At 41.6% G+C, this 23,173-nt stretch overlaps 1 protein-coding gene across 1 annotated transcript; it reads left to right on the forward strand.

The window, feature by feature from the left end:
• The first annotated feature begins 18,681 nt into the window (after positions 1 to 18,681).
• On the forward strand, positions 18,682 to 22,610 carry hyal6 (hyaluronoglucosaminidase 6). The gene is made up of 3 exons (XM_034684847.1): positions 18,682 to 19,643; positions 19,785 to 19,874; positions 21,744 to 22,610. Exons 1-3 carry the CDS (start codon positions 18,708 to 18,710, stop codon positions 22,260 to 22,262), a joined length of 1,545 nt encoding a protein of 514 aa, XP_034540738.1. The 5' UTR covers positions 18,682 to 18,707; the 3' UTR covers positions 22,263 to 22,610.
• The last annotated feature ends 563 nt before the right edge of the window (positions 22,611 to 23,173 follow it).

Here is a 23,173-nt window from a genome sequence, read left to right on the forward strand (position 1 = left end):
ATATTTTGAGTGGAACAGGATATATTCATTGTAAAATAGTCGGTTTGTTCTCTGCACACCAGAGAGTAAAGACATATTGAGGTTGTACTCCACTAAAGAGTCTGATTTCTCCTCTACATCACTGAATCGGACTGACTTTCATCCACAGGATCTGTAATGCCTCTCTTCCCAGAATGCTCCTCTGTGAACCAGACATAACCTGGGCTCTCTTCTCTCAGCCTCCCGGCGTAATTCAATCAAAACTGCTGCAGAACGGCATGATGGGAGTCATCGTGTCTGTCTGCACCGTTTCCTGTTCACAAGTCAAACAGGACAGTAGAGATCTCACCATCATCATGACGGAGGACTTCTCTCTTCAGCTTTTCATTCTCTGAACAAATCTCCTCTTTCATGAGCGAGAACAAAAAAAAAAACGTCTTCTGCGTTATTCCCCGTTTGAAAGTGAAACCGTCTCTGAGTCTGCCAGATTCTGACTCTGCCTGTGAGTGTGCTCGTTTGGAAACACTACAAACACTCTGCAGCATGATCCAAGCGTGCAGGTCCACAGTTAATTATCCTCCAGGGACCGTGACAATGAATCCAAAGATAAGGAGAGATTCTTTTACTAATACCTCAGACTGTATAAAACATGGATGTAGACCTGCTCTGTTTGGGAAGAGTCTTCAGATAACATTTGTTTGCATTTAAAGATTAATTCAGAATCAGAATCAGAATCAGCTTTATTCACCAAGTATGCTTGAACACACAAGGAATTTGACTTTAGTAAACTGTGCTCTCTTTGTACAAGGCATAAGAATAGGAATAAGACCTACAATAAAAAATAAACTGAAAATATAATAACAATAACATCAGCTATAAATACAAAGAAACAACAAATAGGCTTGACTAATATGTACAGGATAAAATAATATGATAGTGCAGTGGTGAATTGCAGAGCTAGTTTTTACATTATAATAATAGTAGTTAAATAGTACAAAAAATAGAAATATGGAATTCTGCTTGAGAATTGTTGCATTGTGTATCTACATGTATATTTACAGAGAGTATTTATCTGACAGGTGTGACACTGTTCAATCAATCAATCAATCAATCAGTCTTTATTTGTATAGCGCCAAATCACAACAAACGTTATCTCAAGACGCTTTTACAAACATAGGAGGTCTAGACCACACTATGTCAAATTATGAACAGAGACCCAACACCAAGACAGGGTAAGACTCAGTCTGACCCCACCTTAATCCATCATGAGCATTGCACATCGCAGTATTTAGCTAGTTACAGTGGTGAGGAAAAACTTCCTTTTAACAGGCAGAAACCTCCAGCAGGACCAGACTCATGTTAGACAGCCATCATGCCTCGACTGAGTTGAGTCTTGAAAGACAGATAGAGGGGAGTAAGAGAGAGAGGTGATAGTGATGAGACGAGTCGTAGAAGCTGTTGCCGCTGGAGTCCAGCACGTCCGTATCAGCTGGAGTCCAGATCGTCTGCAGCAGGAGGACGTCAACGGCAGCTCAGAGGAATCTACGAGACAATGGAGCTCAGGGACTCCAGAAAGGTCTATGGTTAGTAACTTTAATGGGACAGGCAGAGTTAAAGTAAGTGATGAAGGGGTTGGGGGGAAGAAGGTGAGCTAGGATCCCAGTGTGTCAGTGTGCCAGTTCCCCCGGCAGTCTAGGCCTATAGCAGCATGACAAAAGCTGGTCCAAGCCTGATCCAGCTCTAACTATAAGCTTTATCAAAAAGGAAAGTTATGGTTTAGTGTTCATCAGAGTGACAGCCTGGGGGAAGAAACTGTTCTTATGGCGGGTTGTTTTGGCGCACAGTGATCTGTAGCGCCTGCAGGAGGGGAGGAGTTTAAAGAATTTGTGTCCAGGGTGTGAGGGGTCAGCGGTGATGCTACCTGCCCGTTTCCTGGCCCGGGACCGGTACAAGTCCTGGATGGGGGGCAGGTCGACACCGATGATTTTTTCTGCAGTCCTTATAGTCCGTTGCAGTCTGTGTTTGTCTAGTTTGGTTGCAGATCCAAACCAGACAGTGATGGAGGTACACAGAACAGACTGGATGATGGAGGTGTAGAACATGATCAGCAGCTCCTGGGCGCAGGTTGACCTTCCTGAGCTGACGCAGGAAGTACATCCTCTGCTGGGCCTTTTTTCTGATTGTGTCTATGTGGGAGGTCCACACCTCAGGTCCCGGGAAATAGTGGATCCCAGGAACCTGAAAGAGTCCACAGTAGACACAGTGCTGTTCAGGATGGTGAGGGGGGGGAGTGGGGGGGGGGGCTTCTCCTGAAGTCCACTGTCATCTCTACCGTCTTGAGCGGGTTCAGCTCCAGATGGTTAATTGATGCATCTGATAAAAAAATCCATATTAGTTAGACTGTAATCTGGACAACACGATAAGCAGTTCAGGGTTGCAACGACCCTCTGCTGTGTCTCTTCCTCTGCTCCCTACCTCCTAGGTTTCCTGTCTCCAAACTCCAAAAACTATAAGTTTAAAAACCATAAAGGGTAAGCAGTGAAATATCTTGAGATGAAAACTGAAGACACAAGTAGGAGAAAAGTAGGAGATGATTTGAAGTATACACAGACTACTCTTTAAAAAGCAAACTCCAGACCCACCTTTTTAGTCTCGCTTTTAACTGAGTTTTATTCTTTTTTTTTTTGTAATTAGTATTTTATTGATTTTTACATAAGACTTATCACATTTGGGTGTAAATCAAATATCTCTTTTTTTTCTTTTTACACGAAACACAATATATAAATATAATAATAATAATATTAATAAACAGATAGATTAAAATAAACATATTTAACTAATAATAATTGAAACCAAAACCCACAGTTAAAAATAAATTAAAAAACCACAATAAGACAAAAAACAAAAAACAAACAAAAAAAAAATGCACCATCATCTACTCCAATTTAAAACTGAGTTTTATTTCACCTTACTTTGTTTATTTATTTATTACCTAGTTCAAATTGTAGTCACTTTTTATTTATTTATTTTATTATACATTATTTATTTATTTATTTTCTTTTAATGGTTTAATATTTTAGTGTTTTATTATCTTAGAAATGCATTTTATTTTGGTGAGTTTAATTTCCTGTCTTGAGTTTTAACATCTTATTTTACCTCCAGTGTTTCCTCAACTTTTATTTAATTTAATTAATAAATTAAATTTATTTATTGTTTTTATTATTATTGTTGCATATATTGTGTTCTTAACCTTTTTGATTGTGGGTGGGTTTGGGGTCGGGTTTGGGATTAGGATGGGGGGGTCTTTTTTATTTTTATTTTTATATATATGTATCTTTCTTTTTTTTTTAAAGTCTATTCTAAGTTGTTTTTGCGTACAGCACTTTGTGTTACAATGTCATTGTATGAAAAGCTCTTTATAAATAAAGTCTGATTTATTGATAGTAAAATCGATGAGTAAAGAAGTGGAATATTGTGGCGGCTGGAAGAGAGAAAACTGGAATGAGTGTTTAAAGGTGACATATCATGCAAAATGTACTTTTTAATGGTTCTCTACCTGAAATATGTGTCCCTCTCTACAAACCCCCTGAGAATGAAAATAATCCATTCTGCCCCTGTTCTGATTTCTCCACCTTTCTGTAAATGTGTGCTGAAACCAGCCGTTTCAGTTTTCAGTGTTTTTGTTACGTAACAACAATATCCGGTCTGTAACAGGGAGTCAGAGCTCTGAGCTTGTTCAGCCCATAGACTGTATAAAATACAACTCAACCCCTCCTCCGTTTTTCATTCCCTGCACACATGTGTGCTAACAAGGAGCTTAGGAGGGAGGCATGCTAGTTGTAGGCTGTCTTAATAAACACAAAGGTCGCTTTGACTCCCCACGTCTGCAGATTTGAAGATCTAGTGGATGATTTTTATTTATCATGGATAAGTGCTAGCGCTAGTTAGCATAGCTACATAGCTACATGTCGTAGCTGTAGCTGTGTACCAAGACACACGTCGACATACTGACAAATAAAACAACAAGAAACAGAATCTGTGACCAATCCTTCAGAAAGGTCCCGCTGCCTTTCTGGTAGAGGTCGGTTTGACTCCCCACGTCCGCAGATTTGAAGATCTAGTGGATGATTTTTATTTATCATGGATAAGTGCTAGCGCTAATTGGCATAGCCACATAGCTACATGTTCATAGCTGTAGCTGTAGCTGTAGCTGTAGCTGTAGCTGTAGCTGTAGCTGTAGCTGTAGCTGTAGCTGTAGCTGTAGCTGTAGCTGTGTACCAAGACACACGTCGACATGCTGACAAAGAAAACAACAAGAAACACTAAATCTGTGACCAATCCTTCATAAAAGGTCCTAATGCCTTTCTGGCAGAGGTCGGTTTTACTCCCCACGTCTGCAGATTTGAAGATCTAGTGGATGATTTTTATTTATCATGGATAAGTGCTAGCGCTAGTTAGCATAGCCACATAGCTACATGTTGGTAGCTGTGTACCAAGACACACGTCTACATACTGACAAATAAAACAACAAGAAACACTAAATCTGTGACCAATGGTTCAGAAAGGTCCTGCTGCAGGCGCCTCTCCGTCAGGATCAGATTCTGGATCAGATTCAGAGGGTTGAAGTAACGTGATCTCTGAGCAGCCGTGTATATTCAGCCAACATGTAAACATTAGATCAACTTGCTGGACAGCCGAGGCCACACCCACTTCCTGAGGGGGCGTGGTCAGAGAGGAAAACAGACTGTTCTGAGGAGGACTGAAGAAGAGGGGTTTTCAGGCAGACCAAAATCTGATTTCAAAGTGTTTTTTTGAGCATAAACTTTAAAGACATGTTTTGGGGACCTCTTAGACCAATATATGTTGATGAAAAAAGCGTGATATGTCACCTTTAAGTTTGATGTGTTTCTCAAAAGCTGGAAAAGAAGATATGATAGTCTCTTTAATCAGCGTTTATTTTAAATGTAATTTTCTTCTGTTCTAAGACATTGAATGGACTCATGATGCTCCCTGACCAGGACTGGATAAACTCATGGCGTCATGTAAAATGTACAAAATGTTCCATTGGTGTGGCTCTCTGTGCATTCCTCCGCTGGACTACATCTGCTCTAAAACCACCGTTATCCAAAGTTCTATCAGACTCAGTGCTGATCTCTGTGAACGCTCTGTGTTTGTGTAGGTGTGGAGGAGGAGGTCTGGAGTTCACTGGTGTCACGTTAAGCGCTTTGCAGTGATGGCGAAGCTTCATGGAAACCACCCTTCCCGTTGGTCCTCCACCTCTGCGTCTCCAACACTAACATCCACCTGCTCTGCTCAGCGTTTCCAGGATCTCTGCGGCCGGCAGGAACCGTTCCAGCCGACAGCTCGGCTTCGTCTGCGCGTGGGAGAGTGGACTGGATGTTAAGAGGCGTCGCTCAGGACGTCCAGTCTTATCTGTGAACGTGTAAAGACAAATGTAGGCTGCTTAGAAAAACAGAACATTGTAAGGGCCTGTGTCCACTAACTGCTGTTTTGTGCTGGCGTTGGCCTTACACCACTCTTCCAGCCTCCAAAAAGTAAAGGTCTTAGTTTTCTTCAATCCCAGATCCAACAAAAGGCTTTATACAGGCTTTCTTTGGCGTGCACAGTTCTCACTCAGCTGTTTCTGCAGGAAGGTCTCGGCTCAGAGGAATGCACCTCGATTGTATCTACAGTTTATGTTCACGTCTCCACAGCTGGCTTTAGATGATATTGCGTTTCAGCTCTTAGGAAGTGTGATATAAAGTCAACCGTGGTTAAGAGACCGCCTGTTTGTGCAGCGCTGAATCAGAACATTTCTGATGTTTTAGAGGTGAGGCTGCACTGATGATGTTTTCTCAGCTGGAAGGAGACAAGACCTGTACCTGGAGCCGACACCTTTTTGAAGGTCGCTGACATTCCTGTCAGTCTCAGCTGTATTGTGTATTGAAAGCTAAAGTAGGGAATGTTACCAAGCTAGAATAAAACAGATATGGTTGCTTAGTTTTCATTTGTTGTTCACATGAAGACTTTATCTGAGTGATGTTTTCAAGACAAGACTTTGTGAAAACTTGTTGTCATACATTACCCCATTGGTTCCCATCCTAAGGTCGAGGTCTCCCTAGGGTGCCAGAGATTCCAGGTTGGGCATGAGGCTCAGGCGGTGACAAAATAAGGTTTGCAAACTTGTACCAAAACCATGATAACACCCCCCCCTGAGTGGTCTGTTCAACTGTCTGTAGATAATTTAGCAAGTTACAGTGGCAAGGACAAACTTCCTTTAACAAGCAGAGACCTCCAGCAGGACCAGACTCATGTTAGACACACATCTGCTGAGACCGAGTTGGAGAGAGGGATAGAGGGAGATGAAGAGAGAGAGAGAGAGAGAGAGAGAGAGAGAGAGAGAGAGAGAGAGAGAGAGAGAGAGAGAGAGAGAGATGATAGTGGGGAGACAGAGAGTAGTAGTTGTAGCAGCTGGAGTCTGGCACGTCCACAGCAGCAGAGATCCAGAGGAACCTACGAGACAAGGGAGCTCAGGGACTCCAGAAAGGTCTATGGTTAGTAACTTTAATGGGACAGGGAGAGTTAAAGTAAGAGACATGCATCACTTTTTACAGGGAGGGTCCTGGGGGGCTCAGTTTTACTTTGAAAAAGTCTGCAAGGAAAAAAAGGTTGGGACCATAAGAGTACCCCAATATTTAAGAATTAACAAATACATGTACACACCACCGCCAACTAAACGTATAAGAATTTGGACACCAATTACTTAGCATATAAACCAAACTCAGACCAAGTACATGCATCTTTTGGTTCTGAGCATTGACTTAAAATAAAGATGGACCATGTGTAAAATTGAAGCCAAATACCTCTGTCTGCCTGTCTCTTACTTTAACTCTTCCTGTCCCATTAAAGTTACTAACCATAGACCTTTCTGGAGTCCCTGAGCTCCCTTGTCTCGTAGGTTCCTCTGGATCTCTGCTCCTGTGGACGTGGTCCAGACTCCAGCTGCTACAACTACTACTATCCATCTCCCCACTATCATCTCTCTCTCTCTCTCTCTCTCTCTTCCCTCTCTCCAACACGGTCTCAGCAGATGTGTGTCTAACATGAGTCTGGTCCTGCTGGAGGTTTCTGCCTGTTAAAGGAAGTTTGTCCTTGCCACTGTAACTTGCTAAATGCTGCAAAGTGCTCTGCTCATGGTGGGTTAAGATGAAATCAGACTGAGTCCTGTCTGTAAGATGGGACTGGATGTTATGAGGAGCTGTTCATCTTTTTGTACAGTTTGTGGAGTGGTTGAAGTGCAAAAAAACCTGCAGTTCCATGAGTGTCCACTTGGGGCTGGCTGCAAAAGCCAAGGGATCCCCATTAACTCTCAGTTAACTTCAACATAAGAATAAGCAGGCCTCAGTCCCGGCTAAAGTCCACCTTTTTTCCCCGTGTCTAGGTCCAAAAATTAGGCCACCATTTCAAACATGGCGACCTCCATCAATGGGCCTCAAAACGCCTCTTCAGAATGACTGTACACGGTAAATACCCATGGCTCACAATGCGTCCTCCAGTCTGTTTACTGTCCAGACTTCATCTGCTGTTTGGTTCACTGAATAAGAATTGCCTGATGGGCGCTGATGAGGAGGGGCCAAACCAACAATAGAGGGGCATCCGTGCCCCCGAGAGCATCCAGGGACCAGAGAGAGAGAGAGGGACAGACACAGAGAGAGGTTTCAGCTGATCATCAGATGGACAACCTCTACAGCACCAACAGCAGGGACGGAAAGGTACGTCATCTTCTTTCATGAACATCCTGAAATCTGTAAGGTCTTCCTGAAGACCTCATGGTCTGGATGTCAGCATATGTTGCTCCTAAACCTGTAGATATTGTTCAGCATTAATAGAGCCTTCACAGATGTGGAAGCTACCCATGCCATGGACTCTTCTGATCCCCATACCATCAGGGACGCTGGCTTTGAACTGTGAGCTGATAACAAGCCGGGTGGTCCCTCTCCTCTTTAGAGCTGGATCAGGTTTATGTATGGTTTCCTCTTTGCATGGTTCAGTTTAACCTGATGCAGTGACTTCCACTACAGAGTCATGTCTGTGTTTAATGCAGTGACTTCCACTACAGAGTCATGTCTGTGTTTAATGCAGTGACTTCCACTACAGTCATGTCTGTTTTTATTGCAGTGACTTCCACTACAGAGTCATGTCTGTTTTTAATGCAGTGACTTCCACTACAGAGTCATGTCTGTTTTTAATGCAGTGACTTCCACTACAGAGTCATGTCTGTTTCTAATGCAGTGACTTCCACTACAGAGTCATGTCTGTGTTTAATGCAGTGACTTCCACTACAGAGTCATGTCTGTTTTTAATGCAGTGACTTCCACTACAGTCATGTCTGTTTTTATTGCAGTGACTTCCACTACAGAGTCATGTCTGTTTTTAATGTAGTGACTTCCACTACAGAGTCATGTCTGTGTTTAATGCAGTGACTTCCACTACAGAGTCATGTCTGTTTTTAATGCAGTGACTTCCACTACAGAGTCATGTCTGTGTTTATTGCAGTGACTTCCACTACAGAGTCATGTCTGTTTTTAATGTAGTGACTTCCACTACAGAGTCATGTCTGTGTTTAATGCAGTGACTTCCACTACAGAGTCATGTCTGTTTTTAATGCAGTGACTTCCACTACAGAGTCATGTCTGTTTTTAATGCAGTGACTTCCACTACAGAGTCATGTCTGTGTTTAATGCAGTGACTTCCACTACAGAGTCATGTCTGTTTTTAATGCAGTGACTTCCACTACAGAGTCATGTCTGTTTTTAATGCAGTGACTTCCACTACAGAGTCATTTTTATATATTTAGAAACCTATGACTTACTTTTTGAAATTGGGCGTACCACAAGGACCCGTTCTGGGCCCACTGCTCTTTCGTCCATGCATTAACAATCTACCAGATAGCTGTAAGACGTACTGCCAGATGTATGCTGATGATGCAATCTTACATGTACCATCAAAGACCCCCCCCCGCCCCCCCCCGCCATGGCTGCAGAGTCTTTGAGTTGGCAATTGTCTTTTAGTCAAATATTGAATGCAGAATGGTGGAGAACAGGCAGCTTTGTGGAAATAAGCATTCAGAAGGTAATATTTCAGCGATATTTTCTCTTACACTCTGAGTTGCTGACAGTATGCAGAAAGAATTTGACCAAATATAACATGAAAAGCTTCCAGAACATTCTCTCCTCCCGGTTTAAAGACCACACTGTGAAAGTAAAATGTAAAATGCAGCTTGACATGGTTGCAGCAGAGAAATGTCTGAGCGCTGGTGTTAATAAAACCATAAAATCACATCTGGGAACTGCAGCAGAGCGACCGCAGCCTGAAAAAACCACACGTGACCATAATCAAGACTCCTCTGGAACCTGGGATCCATCCAGATATAATCAGCGTGTGTGTGTGTGAGGGTGAAGGAGTAAGAGGACTTCAGCTGGCTCTAATGACCGACTTTGTCTGACGTGTTGACAATCCAACGATCAATTAGTTTGAGGGCTGAACTCAGAGGCAACAGAAAATTGTATCTTTACAAACTTGATGTTTTAAAGCCTTAAAAAGAGAGAGTCCAGTGAGAAGAGGGACATCCTGATGCCTCCAAGAACCTCGCTGAGAGTGGAGTCAAAAATTTTAATTTTACTGAGTAGTGTTAAAATAAAGGTCATGAGTTTTAATAATAATAATAACAATAATAATAATAATTATAATAATGATCAAAATACAAATAATAACAATAATAATAAAACAATAAAACTACTAATAATAATATTAATAATATTGATAATAATATTAATAATAATTATGTTTATAATAATAAAAATAACCTTTATTTAAATAGCATTTTTTTAAACTAAGTTACAAAGTGCTTCACAAACAACATGCAATACAAAATAAATTAAAATATAAAATTAAAATTAAAATAGCTAATAAATAAAATACAAATACAATAAAACAAACTAAATAAGTTATTAACAATAATAATAATTAAAAAAATGAATTAAAATCTAAAGAATAAAATTATAACAAATATAATAAAATTAATGATACATACAAAAATTCAATAAAATGTAATACAATTAAAAAAAAAAAATAGATAAACAAATAACAAATAAATAAAATACAAATACAATAACAAAATATATGAAATAAAAATTATCGTAAAAATAAAATAAAAATAATAATAAATACAAAAATTTAATAAAATGCAATAAAATTAAATAAATTAATAAATGAATAAAATAAAATAAATGCAATAAAAATTATGATAGTTAAATAAAAAAATAAATACAAACCTAAAGAATAAAGTTATTAAAAATAAAATAAATAAATAACAGTTATGAAAACCCAAACCCACATTTTACATTCTTACTACTGTTTTTTTTAATTCAGATGTTTTGATGGGATTCAAGTTTGCATACAAAAAAACACACATCAGTTTGGATATATGACATCATAGCTCTATATGTTTGTCTTAAAATATGGAGCATTAAACTGCCTTTCTTACAAAGCTGGTGTTATTAATCTGCAAAATGTCTCATGGTACAGATGATTAGACATCATTATGTGATAGCTAGTGTTCATATTCTGGGTATATAATCTTTGAGGATCTTTGAGTTATAATTAAAAACCCCATGAGTTGGACCCTGGTGGAGGAAACTCTTTATGAGCTCTGAACCATGTTTTTCCAGAGACAGACTCAGAGAGAAAACTGAAAAAATGGAGAAGAAGTTAAATGTTTTCTTTATTTTGCAGTCATACCAGTATCAGAGTTTTCTCTGATTGGGTTTGTTCATGCTGCAACAAAGTTTAGATCCATTCAGACCACTTCCATCTGGCCTTGGTTTCAAATCGGGTCTACATTTTGCAAGAGTCCACTAAAGTCCTTAATGCACGGCCGTCTCTCTTACCCACAGAAACACACACAGTTGTAGACACATTTGTAAATCCACACATGCATGATCTACGTATATGTTGGGAGTCAAATCAGCAGTCTGACTCAGACTTTCTGTGGTTTCAAAACCCACCCACACACACACACACACACACACACACACACACACACGCACACTCCATGATGTGTGCTGTTGCTAAAGAGCGACAGTCACTCCGTCTCTGGTTGTCAGACATTAACACTAGATCATTAACTGCTAATTCCAGGCTGGTTTTCTTATTTTCCAGAAAGCTGGTCGTGAATCAAACGCACTCATGCCGACCAGAGACCCCTGAACGCAACATCCCCACATCTGCACACACTGTGCTGCCAAAACGCTCAGATAAAATCCAGCCAACTCGAGCCCCACAACCCTAAAATGATCTTTTTTTCTTACCTTCAATTGCTGCATGAAACTTACAGTATGTCTGATCCTGCTGCAGAAAGCAGAGAGAGTAAAGTGCCCAGTAAAGATGGAGAAGGCAGGTTAGAGTTTCTGATGGACTAATACATTCACAATATTCACAGCTTTTAAAGCCTTCAGGTAAAAGCTAACTTAAGCACACTAACCGACTATGATCGCAAGAAAAGGGTGGAACTTAAAAGGTTGAATGTTGGACATGGTTACAACACAACATGCATTTATAAGCAATAAAAACCAAGCTAGCTAGCTAATGCACGGAGGAGTAAAATGTCAAGTTAACATAAATAAGGAGATCTATCAGTAATGAGAAGCACTTGCAAGTACTCAGCTTCCTCCTAGTGAGCATCATTTTTTTTAAAAAGTAACTGCACTACACCACCAGACCAGTAGAGGGCAGTAAAACAAAGAGGAATGCCATTCATCACAGATGACACCATAGAAGCAGACGGACAGGCAGGTATCATTATGAGCAACACAACAGTTAGCCTGTTAGCATGAAGAGACTCAGCTGGCGCTGTTTTAGATGGTGCTATATTTCATCACAGATGGAAAAAACAATGACTGTGAATGGTTTTTGGAAAAACTTGAAAAAAAAAATTTGAATGAAAAAAGTTGACAAAGAAATTTTTTGAAAAAAGAATTTCACAAAAATGTTTTTTTTGAAAAAAAAAGACATTTTTGAAAAAAAATTGAAAAAAAAAATTTGACAAAAAAAAAATTGACAAAAAAGTTGACCCGGAGCCTGTTTTAGATGGTGCTATATTTCATCACAGATGGATTCACTGAATCAACACGTGAGAGGAGATAAGAGCGAGTAGCAAAGACGTTTCAACACGGCTTTAAAATCCTTTTGAACTCAAAAAGCCGTGATCGCAGAGATCGGCCGGTGTTTTGGTTTAAACAGCGACCCTGTTAACTGGAGACTCTCAGCCGGATGCATCCCTCATAAACGTCTTTAGACCATCATTAAATATCTGATGAGGATATTTTGAAATCTTAATAAAAACTAAACTAGTTTGCATTCCCAGGAACTCCCTCTGTGTTTCAACAGCTGTGTAAACTCCACAAACACTGACACGTTCAGCTGAAGGTCTCCAGTTTACAGGGTCACTTTTAAAACCGGAACACCGGGAGGAGAGACGCATTCACGGTGGGCTGAGAGAAGACTACTGTTACAAGCTGCTAAATCAAGAGAATCACAGCTTCTTCTTTTGAAAAGTACACACACATACAAAAAAGATAGAACAAATAAAAACTAATGAAAGAAAGAGAAATCAAGAGAATCACAGATGGAAGAAAAACTATGACTGTGAAAGTTTTTTGGAAAAAATGGAAAAAAAAAAAAATTTGAAAAAAATTGAAAAAAGAATTTTGAAAGAATAAATTGACAAAAAAAAATTGTTTTGAAAAAAAATGAAAAAAAAATGTTTTGAAAAATAAATTGACAAAAAACATTAAAAAAAAGAAATTGACAAAAAAAAATGAAATTTAAAAAAGGAAATAAAAAGGAAGAAAATTTGACAAAAAAAATTGACTTTTTTTTTTTTTCCTTTTTTTTACAAAAAAAGTTGACCCTGTTGAAAAAATAAATTTTCCTTAAACTTGAAATTGTTCAGAAAAACACGAAAAAGAGTGAAAATTTTGTGCCTGTGGTTAAAAACATGGAAAAAGCAATGAATGAATCAACGCAAACACTGACACATTCAGCTGAAGGTCTCCAGTTTACAGGGTCACTTTTAAAACCGGAACACCGGGAGGAGAGACGCATTCACGCTGGGCTGAGAGAAGACTACTGTTACAAGCTGCTAAATCAAGAGAATCACAGCTTCTTCTTTTGAAAAGTACACACACATACAAAAAAGATAGAACAAATAAAAACTAATGAAAGAAAGAGAAATCAAGTGAATCCCAGATGTGTGTGATGTTATTGTGGACGGAGGGAGGAATAAAAACACTGCGGTTAATAGACCAATCAGACACGTTCAGCATTGCAGGCCCCGCCCCCCGAAAGTCCAGGGACCTTTGAAAAGTACTACCCCCCTAGCAGGGGCTTTTTAGGTGGAGATTATCTACCCCTGAACTAAATTTAGACCCTGGGTCCACCGGTCCAAACACACCTAGTTCAGGGGTTCCAGGTTTTTCAAGGTGCATCTTTCTGATAAAGACAGCAGCTAAAGATGACACACATGTAGTATAAGCAACATTGTAAAGGGGAGCAGAAACTCATGTCGTATGCAGATGATGTTTTGTTGTATTAAAGTAAAGAAACCAGACATTGCACCAAACACAAAGTCTAACGCTGACTAAAACGTCCTCCTTTTGACAGTTTTTGGGATTCAAAGTAAGGAACATGTTGACATTTGGACCCTGAGGAGGTGTGCTGGATCACCAGAGTTTTTATAACTCATCCTCCAAAGACATTAAAAGTCCAAATTAAGTTTTATGGCACTTCATCCAGCGGTAATAGTTGCTGAGGTGCTTCAGTCTGGACCACAGTGGTGGGCCATCTGACTGGCATTACCATCCCATGCCAGCACTCTTGACAGTTAACCTCCTGTCCTCATCTGGATCCAATTAGCTGAGTTCAGCTGCTTTTTACCGCTCCGTCGTGTCTGTCTGAGACAAAACATAAAAACTGAGTCTCCTGCGTCAGCTCGGACTCGGGCTCTGAGTTTGGGGGGTCTTTCTTGTGGTGCGGTGTTGCGGTGTTTTCTGAGATTTTGGAGCCTCTTGGTGGTTTCGAGGACAGCCTGAGTGGCTTCACCACACTTTGGGCTGGATGGTTTTTCTGGTGATCCAAGACAAGCAGAGAGTTATGAAACTGGTTGGAGACCCAGACCGAGCCGGACATGAAGGAACTTTCTGCCAATTCTTCAGATGTTTGTACTCGCGACTCTTTCTCTGAGTCCTCTGTCATCCTCTGTCTTCTCCTCTGAACCCCCTCCACAGTGCAGAGCTGGCTCCGGTCTCTGATCCACATCCAAGATCCTCTAGGATCGTAAAGTTCTCGTGCCATTAAAGTCATCAGAGAACATCATCCCCAGGCCGGCGCTTCCTTAGATGAATGAAAAGTTGAAATGATCGGAGAAGCCTCAGCCCACCAGGCGGTTTCCTGCTCCGCTGCTCCACTTACAATCCCACAAACAGAATGATGGGAGATTTTCCGTGGCTTCCTTGGAGGCGACCTCAGTGGCCGTGTTTCCCAAGAGCCGGGTCACAGTATCTTTCCCCGAACTTTGGAAAAACTGAATTATGAATTAGTTGCATATGAGGGGGCGCCAAGGGCAATTATCCGGGGAGCTCTTACATAAAGAGCTGGAGGGAGCAGCTTTGGAGGAATGTCAGAGAAGAAAATAAAAGGCAGAGCTACTCAGAGACGTTTGATCTTACTTGCTTTTTTAGAATGAATATGTATTTACAGCAATGTTCACAACAGACTCTTTTGTTCTCATTTCTTGTCTTTTTAGGGGTCATTAGCACGGTCTGAATCCCACACCCTCAGATATGAAGTCTGGGTTAGCTGACTTTATAAGTCATAGTGTACAACAGCTTATTAGGGCCACTGTAGAAGAAAAAAAACAGAAGAGAAGCATAATGGGACCAGATTAAAGTCACTAAATTGTGAGAAAAGAAACATTTATTTGTGAGAAAAAAAAGTCACATAGTCGTGAGAGAGAAAGTCACAAGTTTGTGTGAAAACTTTCATATTCGGTAGAAAAAGCCACAAATTAATGAGAATATAAAGTTTCATTTTGAGAAAAAGAATTGCAAATAGTGAGAAAAAGTTGAATATTCATGAGAAAAAAAAATCACAAATTAGTAAGATTATTAAGTTGCAAATTTGTGAGAGAAAACGTTGAACATGTGTGAAATTAAAGTGTCTTAAATGTGTAAGAAAAATCTTGCTGATAGTGAGAAAAAAAATGCAAATTTAGTTTATTAAGATGCAAATTTGTGAGATTAAAAAGTCTTAAAGGGGACATATCACGCTTTTTTCATCAACATATATTGGTCTAAGAGGTCCCCAAAACATGTCTTTAAAGTTTATGCTCAAAAAAACACTTTAAAATCAGATTCTGGTCTGCCTGAAAAACCCTCTTCTTCAGTCCTCCTCAGAACAGTCTGTTTTCTCTCTGACCACGCCCCCTCCGGAAGTGGGTGTGGCCTCGGCTGTCCAGCACGTTGATCTAATGTTTACATGTTGGCTGAATATACACGGCTGCTCACAGACCCGCGTTACTTCAACCCTCTGAATCTGATCCAGAATCTGATCCTGATGGAGAGGCGCCTGTAGCAGGACCTTTCTGAACCATTGGTCACAGATTTAGTGTTTCTTGTTGTTTTATTTATCAGCATGTCGACGTGTGTCTTGGTACACAGCTACGAATATATAGCTATGTAGCTATGCTAACTAGCGCTAGCACTTATCCATGATAAATAAAAATCATCCACTAGATCTTCAAATCTGCAGACGTGGGGAGTCAAAGCGACCTTTGTGTTTATTAAGACAGCCTACAACTAGCATGCCTCCCTCCTAAGCTCCTTGTTAGCACACACGTGTGCAGGGAATGAAAAACGGAGGAGGGGTTGAGTTGTATTTTATACAGTCTATGGGCTGAACAAGCTCCGAGCTCTGACTTCCTGTTACAGACCGGATATTGTTGTTACGTAACAAAAACACTGAAAACTGAAACGGCTGGTTCTTTGGGAAGAAGTTCTGAGATGAATCGAATGATTAAAGGTTCATTTCGGTTCAGACGGGTCAGTTGTGATTCTGTGTCCGGCGGGACAGTAAGACTCTGCAAGTTACAGACTTCAGAGCAGCGAAGGGGGCTGATTACTTAGAATAATCCCTCCTAATATACATAAATAATAAGACCCAACACTTTTTACTATGAACGTTAAGTTACATAAGTACAGAGAGAGAGAGAGAGTAGATCAAACATAACTGGACACATATAAAATGTAAATGTTTGAAGTGTTTGCTGGATGTTTTTGTTGATTGTTCCTGTTCTGGTTTTTGTTTTTAACTCTGTAAAGCACTTTGAATTGATCTTTGTATGAATGCTGCTTTATAAATAAACTTGCCTTGCCTTATAATAAAGTAACTTCTGAATTAATTTGCCCTTAAGCAAACTGACCTGATGAAGCCAAGCTTCCGACTGTTACACCTCATCACTTGATTCTCACAAATATTCACGTTTTCATCCCTCATATGCCCTCGTACGAATCCACCACCCAGTACAGTCATGGCCAAAAGTTTTGAGAATGACACAAATATTACATTTTCACAAAGTCTGCTGCTTCAGGGTTTTTAGGTGTTTTTGTCAGATGTTTCTATGGTATAATGAAATACAATTAGAAGCATTTCATAAGTATCAAAAGCTTTTATTGAGAATTACACAGAATTCATGCAATAAGTCAATATTTGCAGTGTTGACCCTTCTTTTCAAGACCTCTGCAATTCTCCCTGGCATGCTGTCAATCAACTTCTGGACCAAGTCCTGACTGATGGCAGTCCATTCTTGCATAATCAATGCTTTGTGGGTTTTTGATTGTCCACCCGCCTCTTGAGGATTGACCACAAGTTCTCAATGGGATTAAGATCTGGGGAGTTTCCTGGCCAAGGGCCCAAAATCTTAATGTTTTGTTCCCCGAGCCATTTTGTTCTGACTTTTGCTTTATGGCAAGGTGCTCCATCATGCTGGAAAAGGCATTCTTCATCACCAAACTGCCCTTGGATGGTTGGGAGAAGTTGCTCTCGGAGGACGCTCTGGTACCATTCTTTATTCATGGCTGTGTTTTTAGGCAAGATTGTGAGAGAGCCCACTCCCTTGACCGAAAAGCAACCCCACACATGAATGGTCTCAGGATGCTTCACTGTTGGCAAGAGACGGGACTGATGGTAGCGCTCACCCCGTCTTCTCCGAACAAGCCTTCCTCCAGATGCCCCAAACAATGGGAAAGGGGATTCATCAGAGAAAACGACTTTACCCCAGTTCTCAGCAGTCCAGTCCCTGTACCTTCTGCAGAATATCAGTGTGTCCCTGATGTCTTTACTGGAGAGAAGTGGCTTCTTTGCTGCCTTGACACCAGGCCTTCCTCCAAAAGTCTTTGCCTCACTGTGCGTGCAGATGCACTCACACCTGCCTGCTGCCATTCCTGAGCAAGCTCTGCACTGGTGGTGGCCCGATCCCGCAGCTGTAACACCTTCAGGAGACGGTCCTGGCGCTTGCTGGACTTTCTTGGGCGCCCTGGAGCCTGTTTGGCAACAATTGAACCTCTCTCCTTGAAGTTCTTGATAATTGGATAGATGGTTGACTGAGGTGCAATCTTACTCGCTGCTATAAACTTCCCTGTTAGGCCCTTTTTGTGCAATGCAATGATGGCTGCACGTGTTTCCTTGCAGGTAACCATGGCTAACAGATGAGGAACAATGGTGTCATGCACCATCTTCCTTTTAAAGTGTCCAGTCACTCAATCATGACAGATTGATCGCCAGCCTTGTCCTCATCAACACCCACACCTGTGTTAATGTGTGTGACACCTGTGTGTCATTGAAATGATGTTAGCTGGTCCTTTTGTGGCAGGGCTGAAATGCAGTGGAAATGTGTTTTTGGTGATAAAGTTCATTTTCAAGGCAAAGAGGGACTTTGCAATTAATTGCAGTTGAGCTGATCACTCCTCATAACATTCTGGAGTATATGCAAATTACCATTATAAAAACTGAAACAGCAGACTTTGTGAAAATTAATAGTTGTGTCATTCTCAAAACTTTTGGCCATGACTGTACATCGATCAATTTTGATCCATTTACCTTCAAAATGTTATCTCAAGGTGCTTTACATATAGAGCAGGTCTAGACAGTACCTTGTCATATTACTTATGGAGACCCAACATTAATCCACCATGAGCAAAACACTTGGCAACATTTGGAAAGTCACTGAGATTAGGAAAACTTCCTATTTACAGGCAGAAACCTCGAGCAGCACCAGACTCATGTTCAACAGCCATCAGCTGAGACCGTTCAGACGAGTTGGAGTTGTAAGAGGTGTTACATGATTGGAATTTAGTGAGAGTGGGAATTTAATTGTCCCCATCCAGTCCAAACAATTCCTTTGGGCTCTGAATGCCCGTCCTCCTCATCCGAGTCCTGGTCCCTCTGAGAACAGGCGAGCTTTGTGTTTGTTGTGGTATTTAGAGCGTCCACTTCAGCGATCACCTCTCATGTGTCCCCTCACATTATCTCTGCTCAGTCGACCTCACACTGTGTTCATTTGCTTCTCCTCTCCGCCTGCGTAGGACTAATTGCTCCATGAGGACTCGGGGGCCATGGCTCTGATGGAGCGCCGTCTCCTGGCTCTGGCCTTGTGGGTCTGCGTGGGGGTGGAGCTCCACGTCGGGGGCGACCAGATGAAGCCGACGCGGGCACCTCTGATCCCTCACCGGCCCTTTGTCGTCGTGTGGAACGCTCCCACCGAGTCCTGCCGCCTTCGATTCAAAGTGGACTTGGACCTGAGTGTTTTTGACATCGTGGCGAATCTGAACGAAACCCTAAGCGGACCAAACGTCACGATATTCTACCACAGCCACTTGGGGCACTACCCGTACTACTCCAACTCTGGGGATCCCATCAACGGGGGACTACCGCAGAACCAGAGCATCTCCAAACACCTGAGCAAAGCCCGGGCCGACATTGATAAGCTGATCCCCCACAAGGACTTCAGAGGCCTGGGTGTCATCGACTGGGAGAACTGGAGGCCTCAGTGGGTCCGGAACTGGGGTTCTAAAGACATCTACCGCAACAAATCCAAGGAGCAGATCCGGAAGCTTCACCCGAACTGGCCGGAGAGCAAAGTGGAGAACGAGGCGAAGGAGAGCTTTGAGAGGGCGGGGCTTTCCTTCATGAATCTGACTCTGTCGTTGGCTGAAGGTCGCAGACCGGATGGCCTGTGGGGGTTTTACCTGTTCCCAGACTGCTATAACTACGGGTACAAGCAGCACCCACAGAGGTACACCGGAGAATGCCCCAACATCGAGCACGTACGCAACGACCACCTGATGTGGCTCTGGAAGGAGAGCACCGCCCTCTACCCGTCCATCTACCTGGACTACGAGCTCAAGTCCTCCCAAAACACGGTCAGGTTCGTCCACTATCGAGTCAAGGAGGCCATGAGGATCGCATCCATCGCCCGTACGGACTACACGCTGCCTGTGTTTGTCTACTCCAGACCTTTCTACGCCTACACCTTCGTGGTTCTGTCAGAGGTACGTCTTCAGCTAGAATCTAACGGCTGTTGTCGTTGAAGTTGGTGCCATCCTCATGTTTCACTCCAGTCACATCGTTGTCATTAAACATCATGAAAACCTGACAGTCACAGTCAGATTCAAGTGTCTGTGTTATTTCAGAGTGACCTGATTCACACCATCGGGGAGAGCGCTGCGTTGGGAGCGTCCGGCGTCGTGCTCTGGGGATCGTCCGAGTATGCACGAACACAGGTAGGTGTAAAAAGAACGTACGGTAAATAGTGGTGACGTAGAAGTGATCAAAGTGGGGACACTTGGGTTTGCCAACATGAACAATGGAGGTTTAGTAATATAATTCAGATACAGGGTCAATGAAGAGAATCTTTAAAACCTTGAACCTACATTTCCTGCTGCATTGTCCCAACTTCTGGTGGAAATGTTGACGTACTGGATGGAAAATTGCAGCCCCTCCTGAAAATGTCAGGAGTTTTATGCACGCTCATAATAATAATAATAATAATAACTCTATTTGTATAGCACCTTTAAAAACAAATGTTTACAAAGTGCATTGGCAAACAAAGCATGGTTCGAATAACAAAGTGAACCTTTTGACAGACAGGAAGTAGGAACTTTAACAATGCAAAACAGAATACAACGAGGGGTTAAAAAGAATACACGTTAATTAACTCTCAAAGCCGGCGGCGGCTACTTGTTGCTAATCCTATCAACAAGCTTTAAAAACTCAGTTACAGTGACATTCTTAGCTTTCCATTGTTACTACATTTGTCTAATGCAGCACATTCAAAATAAATTCAGGAGAGTCTTTAAGGGTTACACAGAATGAAGTGGCGTGACAATATCAATCAATCTTTATTTGTATAGCGCCAAATCACAACAAACGTTACCTTAAGACGCTTTTACAAACAGAGCAGGTCTAGACCACTCTATGTCACATTATGAACAGAGACCCAACACCAAGACAGGATAAGACTCAGTCTGACCCCACCTTAATCCACCATGAGCATTGAACCTCGCAGTATTTAGCAAGTTACAGCAGTGAGGACAAACTTCCTTTAACAGGCAGAAACCTCCAGCAGGACCAGACTCATGTTAGACACACATCTGCTAAGACCGTGTTGGAGAGAGGGATAGAGGGAGGTGAAGAGAGAGAGAGATGATAGTGGAGAGACGAGTAGTAGAAGCTGTTGCCGCTGGAGTCTGGCACGTCTGTATCAGCTGGAGTACAATAGACCAATAAATCATTGTTGAAGATGTTTTTCAAGGATAAATAAATAAAATAAATACAAAAAAATAATTAATAGGACAATAAAAGAGGTTTTTAGAATAAGAGGACATCACATCAGGAAAATTCGAAAAAGTGAAAAGGATAAATTAGGAACATTTAAATAATAAATGGAAAACATAAAAATAAATAAATAAAATCAATAAATAATCAAATAAAATGTAAAACAATTAATTAGTTGGATAAAAGTTAAAAATACTAATAAAGGGGCGCCATTGGGCTAGCGGTCTAAGCGCGCCCCAGAAACAGAGGCTTTAGTCCTCGTCGTAGAGGTTGCAGGTTCGATTCCAGCCTCTACCATTCCCTGCATGTCCTCCCCCTCTCTCCACTCCCCACAATTCCTGTCTCTCTTCATCTGTCCTATATAATAAAGGCGAAAATGCCCCAAAAATATAACTTAAAATAAATAAATAAAAATAATATTGATAATAAAATAGAAGTAAAAGCGGTTAGAAGGATGGAGTCACATTAAAGGAAGTCTGTAAAAATGGGTTTTAAGAAGAGATTTAAAAGATGTCACTGACATCAGGGAGGACGCTCCAAAGTCGATGGGCTCTGATGGATTGCACAATCTTTTAAAACACTAATAATGCTTTTATTATCGTGGCATCGTCATGTAGACCTATGAGAAATGATGCATTATAGCAACAAACTGTCATTTGACATCAGAAAGTCAAATGTTTGATGTTAAAGAGGGGCCTTAGAGTTAAACTGTTCATCTCAAAGTCAGACCTGAGAAAAGTTGTGAGCCTGAGCCCAAAGAAGAATCTTTCACTTTTAAAGAGGACTGACTGTCTTTTGTCTCGTCCCCCTTTCAGAGGAACTGCCTCACAGTGAAGAAATACATCGACGGTCCTCTGGGACATTACGTCATCAACGTCACCTCGGCTGCCAAGCTGTGCAGCAAAGCCCTCTGCAAGAAGAACGGCAGGTGCGTCCGAAAGAGTCTGGACTCAGGAGCGTACCTGCACCTGAACCCGCGCTTCTTCCGCATCCATCACAACCCGGCCCCCAGGGGCCCCCGCTTCCACGTCAGAGGTCACCTCAACAACCACGACATCCTGGACATGAAGCACAAGTTCACCTGCCAGTGCTACCAGGGCTGGACGGGAGTTTACTGCGAGATGCCTCAGACTCCATCACGTCCTCCGCCTCCCCCTCCTCCTCCTCCTCCTCCTCCTCCTCCTCTCCCAGCTCAGCCTGTCATCCCTCTGCCTCACCCCAGAGAGCACAGCCTGCTGGGAGACATCCTGCTCCTCCTGTCCCTCCACTTCTCCTGTCTGTGTGTGATCATGTTCCTGGGACTCTGCCTGATCATCAAGTGTCTGATACTGTAGAGAGAACAAGCAGCTACAACTGTGTGTGTAAGAATGTAATCAGCTGCAGTTCCTCTGATGTCCACTGGGTGCTGCTTCATGAAAATTGTATTGATGTGCATCGAAAAGAATCCAGTTTGCTCACTTCAAACATCAGTGTATGAGTGCATGATTATTTCATTGCAGATGACGTGTGTCTTAGTTTCATGCTGCAGCCGGCCAGCAGGGGGAGCTCTACATGTTTTAGCATCACTTCTCCAGGCTACAGTCTACGGTCTGTAGCCTGGTTGGGTTCAAATACATCGTGATAACTGCTCATTACTTTCCAAATACAACAAATCTCTCTGAATGTTTGTAATCCAGGATTAAAATGATGCAAAATATCTTCCAGTGTTAATTTTGTTCATGAAATTATGACGATAAATGTTCGTCAACGACTCATTTTGTCAATTCAACATTAGTGGCCGGCCGTCAGACATTCAGACTCCATGTTTCCCCCTGTGCTGTGCGTCTTTAAAGATGGCGTGATGACTTCCTGTGACAGGCTGAGTTCTTATCTGAGGGGCTCAGTGTTAGCTTGGTCTCTACCTGCAGCAGGTGTGCTTTATGAACCAGAAAGGAAACACAAAGGATGAAGAAACAAAGAGAGAGAGAGAGAGGGAAAGGTAGAAAAAGAAAGAGAGACAGAAAGACAAAGGAAAAAGGGAAAGAAATAAGAAAATAAAGAAAGAAGGAAAGAAAGAAAGAAGGAAGGAATGCAAGAAAGAAAGAAGGAAAGAAAGAAAGAAAGAAAGAAAGAAAGAAAGAATGAAAGAAGGGAAGAAAGAAAGAAAGAATGAAAGAAAGAAGGGAAGAAAGAAAGAAGGAATGAAAGAAGGGAAGAAAGAAGGAATGAAAGAAAGAAAGAAAGAAAGGAAGAAAGAAGGAATGAA

The sequence above is a fragment of the Notolabrus celidotus genome, chromosome 6 (genome assembly GCF_009762535.1).
Source record: "Notolabrus celidotus isolate fNotCel1 chromosome 6, fNotCel1.pri, whole genome shotgun sequence".
Lineage (NCBI taxonomy): Eukaryota > Metazoa > Chordata > Actinopteri > Labriformes > Labridae > Notolabrus > Notolabrus celidotus.